The 9,681-nt window shown below is 38.7% G+C and overlaps 1 protein-coding gene across 5 annotated transcripts in view; it reads left to right on the forward strand.

The window, feature by feature from the left end:
- Window positions 1–9,341, forward strand: part of sorcs1 (sortilin-related VPS10 domain containing receptor 1) — a 195,071-nt gene extending 185,730 nt beyond the window's left edge. For 2 of the 5 annotated variants that reach the window (XM_020594144.1, XM_020594149.1), the window contains 4 exons: window positions 985–1,084; window positions 1,559–1,664; window positions 2,269–2,426; window positions 5,541–9,341. In XM_020594144.1, coding sequence (XP_020449800.1) covers window positions 985–1,084; window positions 1,559–1,664; window positions 2,269–2,426; window positions 5,541–5,602 — 426 coding nt within the window. In that variant the 3' untranslated portion in view covers window positions 5,603–9,341. Of the gene's footprint in view, window positions 1–984; window positions 1,085–1,292; window positions 1,393–1,558; window positions 1,665–2,268; window positions 2,427–2,566; window positions 2,627–5,540 lie in introns of those variants that run through there. The other 3 variants (XM_020594146.1, XM_020594147.1, XM_020594148.1) reach the window with 3 other exon arrangements.
- Window positions 9,342–9,681: the final 340 nt, after the last annotated feature.

The following is a 9,681-nucleotide window of genomic DNA, read 5'->3' on the forward strand; positions in this document are numbered from 1 at the left end:
GCAATGTATGCCCAGTATGCTGGGTCTCCATCAGAGGTCATGGGTCTTACAGCAGGACAATGACCCAAAGCAGACTTCAAAAAGCACCAGAAATGGTTTCAGACAATGAGTTGGAGAGTTCTGAAGTGGCCAGCAATGAGTCTAGAACTAGAGAGATCTCAGAACAGCAGCTGGGAAAAGGAACCCTTCAGATCTGAGAGACCTGGAAAAGAAATAAAAATAAGAATACCAAAGAACTTGTGATTGCAAAAAAAACCCCAAAAAACAAAACCGTCATTTCCACCAATAAAACCACAGAGAACAATCACAGCATTCTGCATTTGCTCCCAGAATAAGGGGTAATTTTAGTGCTGTGTAGTGCTTTTGTTTTCTGGTCCAGAAACACAGCTCTCATAAATCTGGTTTCAAGCTGCAACAGGCAACAAATAAGCTTTAAAAAACATAGATAGATAGATAGATAGATAGATAGATGTATTTATACACTCAAAAAAAAACAACTAATTGGATGAAATTAATTTATTGTGGGGCAAAATGACTTAGGTTGAGTTGGGGCTACATATATTTATTGGATGGAAATCCTGACCACAATTAAATTGAGTTAATCCAATGAGTTGTTTTTTGAGTGTATATATAGTATATATGTGTGTGTTTGTGTGATGTATATTTTCCACCCTCTGCTTTGGCAATCATTCACAAACTGATGAGACATTAACACCACAGCACTTCTAGAAGTACTGTCAAAGGCAAATGTTATTTGGACTCAATTATTTGTCAGTGTGACATTAAACATTTGATTGATTGATCAGGAAAACAAACACATTTGCTCTGAAATGTCAGAACAGAGTTAATAAATGACAAGTCAAAAGACAGATGAAATTTAGATCTGATGATCTTGGCAATGACCTTTCTCAATAGTTGCATTTCTTTTTTTTGAAAAATAAAACAATGTTATTTAAATCATCATCTCCCCCTGTGTCCCAACAGCTTTCTGAGGTTTTGCTCAGCGCCTTGAATCAAAACCTGGTCCAGTTTACATTGCGGCCAGGGGTCCAAGTTACTGTATATGCAGCACACCTATCAGCAGGTAAATAAACACAGCTTGTTGTCTATGTGTAGAGCTGCCCAGAAGGACTCTGTACTTCCTGTAGCAAGTGATACAGAAAATGAAGTATGTAGACTATCAGCAGACCTGCATACAGTACGGTCAACAGTCAGGCATATATTTTATTATTTTTGTTGCCCCCGTCAACTAACAACCCCAACCCTGTGTCTGATTGGCTCCCATCATGTAGCTACACAGAGACATTCAGAGAGTGAGCATCGTTACAAGTATGTGTGCCTCTTCCTATTGGGGATGCTGCTACTGTCCTAAAGGGGCTTATAAGATAAAGAGTAAGAGAAGTCCATACTACTGTATATTAAAATGCTTCATCTATGACTTACATCGGTGTCAGTTATCCTGTTCACTGCTTATTACGTGATTCAGCTGGGTGGAAATACAAATTGTGTTAGTTGTCGTGCCGTTTATGCTTTTGCTCATGTCTTCCTGTCTCTACAGCACCCCTAGTGGACACGAGCGAGAACCACAGTGGCTCTGCCATGCTAATGCTGCTATCAGTAGTGGTTGTGGGTTTAGCTGTATTTGTCATCTACAAATTCAAGAGGTAAAGCGCTCAGGAAATGTCATGTCTATACAGTCGTCACACTATACGTGATAGGAAGGTGGTGAAAGGAGTCGAAGCATCCTGACAGCTTAGTAAACAAAACCTAGCTGTTAAGGCTACAGAGAAGGTTGACTGCTGCCTGTCAGACGCCTTTGCCGGCATACCCTGCACTCCTCAGTGGAGGACTGGCTTTTTACCTCACACATCTGTGGGGATCCTGTGGAAATCCTTTTGTCGGGTCATTCTTTGCAAAAGAAATGTCAGTCAGCCTTCAGCTGCTATCAATATTAAGCCCTTTGAATGTAGGCACCTGACCTTTCTGAAATGTTAAATTATGTCTCCTCACCAAGGTAGAGTTTCAAGGGAAAAGGGCACAAAGGGTCATTAAAATTTACAGACAAGCAAAGGCAGAATTTTAAACTTGTATTATTTTGTAAATGCTGACTTATATAAAAATACTGTTAGAAGGCATAGGCATAAAGTAATTAAGTAAACAAGTCAAAATGCAGTCTGGTGCATAAACCCTTGATTGTATCCTTGCTGTCTTTGGTTTAGTTAGGCAGTTGCCTTTATCCCTTTGCCTCACTGTAAATCTTTCCTCAAGGAAGATCCCAGGCCTCAACGTCTATGCGCAGATGCAGAACGAAAAAGAACAAGAAATGATGAGTCCAGCAAATCCAACAGAGGCCATGCCCACACCACAGCGGGACTTAGTGCATTCTTTGGAGATTCTGGACACAGAGTTTAACTCACGGCCCACTGGTAAATATCCGCCCTGATTTGACTCTTATCTGTTGCTGGAATTTGTTTTCTTTCCCTTCCATTGCTTATTTCATTCCATTGTTTTGATGCATTCTTGTTTCCAGAGACTCATCCTCTGCTTTCTGTTGTGTGTTTCTCAGATGTGAAGCGGTCCGGGCAAGGGATGAAAGAGAGCTAAATAAAAATGAGTATAATGAAAAGTAAATTTCAGTAGTATAATTAACAGGTTGTTCTCCTTGGCACTGTTACTATTTAATCGCCTGAGGATACAGATGGGTGAAAAATGAACAGAAATCAAGCCGTTATAACCTTGTCCTTGAAAACCCCTCGAACAGCTTCAGTACATCTTCGACATACAGTAGACTCAAGTCTCAAGATCTGGTGATCGTTAAGGTCATATCATTCATATAATTTTCATATTCATCAAAGCATTCAGTCAGCCCTTGTGTTGTTTATGGAAATATTTGCATTTAGTTATGTCTCCACTCATTTATTCAGTGTTTTCCTAAAAATTGTCACCTGTCTGTATATTCTCATATTTCAGTGCAGTGGCCTAACATAACATTTATTTTGTCACCCCAACTCCTCAGCAAATTTCAAAATACAGTTTAATTTTTATTTTTATGTATTTATTTTTTCCCTACTGGACAGTGTATGGACAGTTGTATCTATGGTGATACAACTGTGTTATTAGCATACTCACGTTTTAAGTTCTGTTTAATCTTCACAAATGCAAAATCTAGAAGAAAAACTAACACTCCCTCAAACAAATATAATTCATAAACACTTTCAAAACACATCATTTCAATACACTAAGCAGTTTTGCCAGTGCCAACCCTAACACTAACCTTTCATCTGGTATGACCAGTTTATGGCCATGATTATTAGCAAAATGTTGCTGTATTGTTGTGTAACTAACAGTACTGAGTCATCACTTGAGACCTCAAGTATTGTCTGTAATGAGTTTTTAATGTATATTAGTGAACAGTCCCGAGCCATCAGGCAGGGTGTCCCGCATTCTTCTTCTTATGTCTTACCTGTCTCCCATCCCTCTCATACCTTCACTTCGTTTTCACAGATATCCATAATACAACTTAAGAAATGTATGTGTCAACTGAAATCTGCAGCGTCCCCTTTGGACCCCCTACCTGGAAAGATTTTTAAAGAGTTGATTGACATCATTGGCCCTTGGGTGGTCATTTTTATCAACTCCTGCTTCAGCTCAGGGCTAGTCCCTCAGACTCTGAAGCATGCGATAATTAGACCACTGCTCAAAAAGCCCAACCTTGACTCAACTTATAATTATCACACACAATAAAGATACCACTTCTCTTCAGAATTAATTTGACAGGTGGTCCCGCCCCTTAGCCCCGCCCCCAGCCAATCAGAATCATTCATCCGGTTCTTAGTCCCGCCCCCAACCAATCAGAATCGTTCTTCTGGTTCCTAGTCCCACGTGGCCCCCACGTGGGTACGCATCCCACCCCCCTGCATCTGTTGACAGAGATAAGGAAGTTGTGCCTGCATCTGTTGACAGAGATAAGGAAGTCGTGGTTAACTGCATCTGAAAGATAAACAGATATCGGTTACAGCCCCACCACACATATTGTTATATAGATAAGTATTATATCCAGTCATAATGTTTCTTTTCATATTTACACTGACGACATCCAAATTTATATGCCTTTGGTACCCCCTGAATCAAGCTCGCTTGCTGCATTACAGAATTGTATATGTGATGTTAAAATCTGGCTGGCTCAAAATCTCCTTTACTTAAATGAAGTTAAAACCGAATATATTGTTATTAGTCCCCACCCAGTGGTGACCATGTCAGACCTAGGCACCTGTGCCCCCCCATGCTCTAATACGGTGGGGAAACTGGGAGTTATATTCGACACACATTTTAACTTTGATAGCCAGATTAAGTCCGTGGTAAAAATGAGCTTTTATCAGTTAAGACTGTTAGCGAAGGTAAAACCATTTCTTTCTTGCACTGATTTAGAGAAAGCCATTCACGCCTTTGTGACGTCCCGGCTTGATTACTGCAATGCCCTCTATGCCGGTTTATCTGAGTCATCGTTATCCAGGCTGCAGTTAGTGCAAAATGCCGCCGCCCGGCTGCTCACTGACACCCGTCGATATGATCACATTACCCCAATCTTAGCGTCCCTTCACTGGCTATCTATGAAATGGAGAGTGCAATTTAAGATTGTGCTATATGTCTTTAAAGCCTTGCATGGCCTTGCCCCTGCATATTTATCGGATCTTCTATCCAGATATTTGCCTTGGAGATCATTAAAGTCGTCCACCCACCTCGCCCTTGTGGTCCCTTCTTCCTGTTATAAAAAATGGGGAGGTCGGGCCTTTGCCGTGTACGGCCCGGTATTGTGGAACGCTCTGCCATTAGATTTACACTCTATAACTGAACTGGTTTGGTTTAAATCTGCACTGAAAACATATTTTTTTAAACAAGCTTTTTTTTTTTTATGCTTAATCTCTCTAAGGCTCCTCTTGGCTTTCTATTTTATTTTAGCTTTATTCTAGCTTTTCTGAGGGGTGTCAGCCTGGACAGGAATTATGCTATAGATCGATAAATGTATGTGCCTGTCATATGTCTACTTATTTGATTTTTATTCTGATATTGATATTTTGATGATTTTGGTTTTAATTTTTTGAAGTAGCGCCTAGTGCTCTTTGAGTTGGTAGGTGCTTTATAAATAAATTTTATTATTATTATTATTATATCACTGACATGATAGTTCTTCTATTAGCATTTAACTTTATGTTGTATTTTTCAGTTTGGCCACTAGATTGCTGTTGAAAACAATGCATGCAGTCTCAGTCTAATAGATGCTTTTTTGTCTCCTCTTTCATCCAATTTAAAATCTAATCAATGTTTTCATATTTTTATGATTATTTTTGTCTGTGCTATGCCTAATACTTCACAATTATTTTGCAAGACTATTAAATAATTTACTTTTAAATGGTCTCATTTTGTGAAAAAATAAGCTTTAAAGTGTCTTCAGTGCGACCCACTCAATTTTCTGAGTTTACTCTGCTTCATGTTCAGAATATCCTCTGATACTATATCATTTTCTTCCCTCTTTGCCCCAGGATGTATGAAACCTCATGTACATGTGAAATTCTCCACAGAACTCCCCACATACATCGTCTGAACTCTGGACTGGATTATCACTCATGGATATTCTTTACCATTTGGGACACAATGGTTTTGAGCTTTATACCTGTGCATGTTGGACCCTGCTGACACATACTGTGCTCTGTTCAAACCAGAAAGAACTGTGTACAGGTTTTCAATTTTATTTTAACATTATGCCCAATAAATTAAATATTTTAAATTGTTCATTTATTTATACAAGCCAGATACATAATCCAGAGGGAAAACCAACAGGAACTAGTGAAGTGAAAAAATGTAATACACAGCAGTGTTTTGATTATTCTTATGTATCTGAGATTGGTTTGCTGTTCCATGAAGCTAACAGCGGTAGTGTATTATTTATTCATATGAATATACCTTTATGAAGTCTGTTACTGAGGTGAATTACACATTTATTTTGTACATCATGAATGTCTATGTTAGAAATTTGTGTATTTTAATAACAAATGTCATACTAAACAGAAATGCAGTTATAAAATATGAATAGGGTACTTGATTTGATATGATTTGATTTGATTTATTCTTGATTTATACTTCAAAGCTTTTGGTCCACTGTCTTTTGGAAAGTTGATTTATGCACAATACACATTTTCTACTGAAATGTATCTTTTTCTGATTTTAATTTATTAACAAAAAAACAGGGTTTTGTTTTCTGGATTAATTTAAACTGCGCTGTTAATCTAATGCTCCTTGTACTATTTATGATACATACCAGTTTGTAAAAAGTTTTGTGCTTCAGAATAAGAGATCCCTTGATGGCTAAGGTGCTAGGTGATGCCCAAATATCACCAGACACTACACCTTTTAGGTACAGAAGAAGAAAGGGGTAGTGACAGGAGAAAAAGAAAAGTACAATGTATAACTGCAAAATTTAAGGTGGCAGTTGGAATGAGGAACAGCTACTTTGTGGAAGAATCCAAAGAGCGTGGTAGTGAGAGGGAGAGAGACTGAGAGAGAGGTTAAGAGAATTGCAAGAATGCTTTCTGGGGGTGTCACATATTAAGAGGCTTCTACTGGACAGAATAAGATGAGGTTGATTTCTTGAATACTTAATATGACCAGTCAAGTTCGAGGCTGGCTAAGGTTGGTGACACATTTAGGCTAATGCCCTCACCAACTCTCAAGCAGCAGCCATCTTCATCATGGCTCATTAAACTGTGCTGTAAGAGCAGGAGAACTAGAGCGCAGATGCTACCAGGCTATACAGATGGTTAGCCTGTTCAGAGGGCTTTCAATCCCTCTGGCACTTTATGTGCAAAATCCAACAGATGTAAATGCCTGATTGATGCCTTTCAAATCTTCTGAGGCAAGTTTTTTGGATCTATTTTGTTTTTACTTTTGTGGAGTGTGGTTGCACAGCTTCTGATAGTATTTTCTAAATCTGTTCAGTAGTAACTGAATAAATTGTCACAGTAGGCAGACCCACATGAAGAGAGTGTAACTCTGGGCCCTACAGAAGAGTGATGATTAGATACTTAGAATTTATGGAATACACAGTGGTTGCTTTGTATAGATTGTTTCGTTTGACCTCCATTTCAATGAAGACCCACCAAAAACTACCAAGCAGTATTACCCAATAACAAAGGAACAGGAGAACAGGATGTGGTCAAAACATTTGGGTATTTATATCCAAAAACTATCCAGCGGAACAGCTTTGTAGTGATTTGTCAAAAAAAAGACTGAAGAAAACTTGGTTGTCTTTAGCTGCAGTGAAAAAATATACGGAGAGAACAAATACACACTGGGAGAAATGGGGAGGTAGATGTCGGCAGAAGCTCCAATCTGCTGTGTATAGTAGTTTGTAGTTGTATGTTTTTTTTGGTAGATGTTTTTTTTGGTTAAATGACATTTAAAATTTGGTGTAATGTAACTGATTTCCATCCCTCGTAACAACTATTGAAAGCCAAATGGGTCACGATTCCTGTCCTTTTCCCTTCCTTCCGGTGTTTTAAACCTGTTTTAATATAGTTTTACAATGGCAGCTAGGATTTATAAAACAGGGTTGCAAATGGCAGTCGGCACTCTATGCACCTGGCACATGCACAGAGTGGTGTTCTCAAATGCTGGCTGCAGATATTAAAACAGGTATAAAACACCAGACAGCAGGAAAAAGGAGATGAATTGTGACTCCTTTGAATTTTCAATAATGGCGTCTTTCCACTGCCACCAGGAACCATTCTGTATCCATGCTGTGCCTGGAGTTGCATCTTTCAGGTGTCAGAAATAAAACCATGCTGAAATTGTACCATCTGCCCCAGCTCAGAAGCAAGTCCTCTATCCAACCTGGCCATCTGTGTCACTACATTCTGATTGGCAAAGAGAAAACCTGAGCAACAGGAAGTAAAGAAGGAGACCCAGCCTCATAAAAAAAAGAAAGAAAGAAGAAGGATATGGCAGTGCATTATGAAGAAATAAAAGGAAGCCAATACAACAGCTATGTTGCTTTGTTGCATGCCTACGCTTTTCATCTGTTCTGGCCCCACAGAAGTTGTGCAAGAGCAATGCTCAGGCTGTGCAGTAGAAGCACAAACATGCATTGGTGTTAGGAAGCCTGGACTAAAAGCTAGCCAGCTGGTCTGAGAACAGGAAGGTTAATTGTGGCAGTTGGAAAACGGTTTAAGCAACACCAGTTGCCAGGGAGGGTCCAACTTGTGTCTAACCCTTGAAAATGGAGCGGAAAGCCATGAAACAGGGTTAGCTAACTGGCCCGATAGACCCTGCATCACAATGTTGGTCTACATAAGAATTTGCAGGAAGGTGAACCTTTTTCTAATGTCCCCACGATGTTCAGCAAGTGTCATGATGTCGAGCTTATACAGTATACAACACAGTAGGTGCTTGTGTTTTGACATGAATCATACATAACACAGTGGTGTGTGTTGTCCTCAAAGAATGACATTTACAAGGACATTCACTACGGCATATTACAGTGATTAACATTTTTTTAGCTGAGTTGTGATAAATCTGGTTAAGAAAAACTTTATATTTAATGCTGCATGATAAGATGTTTGTTTTGAGGGTACAGGACAGAATTTGTTCACAGCTAGGAGGTGATTTATCTGGTTTATTTACATGATGTACAAGGGTGATTTAACATGCTGGTGGTTGGACTTTTGTAAATAAGCAACAAAAATTCAGTGCCTCAGAAATATAGCAAAGGAATAATGATTGGATTCCCAATGCTTATGGAAATTTAAGGATTTTGTTTTCAAGACTGGCAAAGTAAGGGTGTAAAGTTAGACTTAACTCATCTTTTGGATTTAGAAAATGAATAACTTAGCCTGTAACCACTGTCCCAAACAGTGGCGCACTAATCCTAACTTTAACCCCAGGGAACAGGAAATGACTTCGATGAGATCAGGAGGTCTGTCATAACAGGAGGATCCAAGACAAAAAGACAGGAAGGCTTGCTAACAGGAGGGATCTCTGGTCTTCTGGTTAGGGTGCGGGAAACAGCATAAATTGTAGACTAGCTTTGCTTTGAGCTACACTCTCTTCCTCTCTCTTCTGCTATCTCCTCCTCCCCACAGATTTACCAAGATTATTATTTTTGTAGAGAAATATTAATAATAACAAAAAAGTTTTATTACTGTACAGTTTTTGTATAAGAACAGATGGTAAGGTGTTAGTGTTTTTGTTTGACCTCAACTGTGCCGTGTAATTGTTTTATGCATTTACAATCATATTTATTAAATGGAAAGAAGTCTGTTAACTGTTCTCATTTTCTTATGATATTTGTACAACAATACATTGTATTTACTGAAGTAATATTCAACCTATAAAGAAAACAAATCAAGATGAGTTGGTATTTTGTTCTACACACAAATATACATACATTTATGTGTATTTAGAGATTTAGAAATGTCTAAAATCCTTTCAACGAATCAAGCTATTTATACCTACATACATATATATACCTACATGTATATACAATATGTGCACCCATGTGACATCACTGTACTCAGGAGCTTTCAATGTCATTAATAACACAAACAAGAGGAAAAAACCCAGGGCCTGAGACAACTGACCTGGTTATGGCCTCATGTTCCCTCTGCTCGTAGTGATGTCAGAGCTCCA

The sequence above is a fragment of the Monopterus albus genome, unplaced genomic scaffold, assembly GCF_001952655.1.
Source record: "Monopterus albus unplaced genomic scaffold, M_albus_1.0 scaffold22.1, whole genome shotgun sequence".
NCBI lineage: Eukaryota > Metazoa > Chordata > Actinopteri > Synbranchiformes > Synbranchidae > Monopterus > Monopterus albus.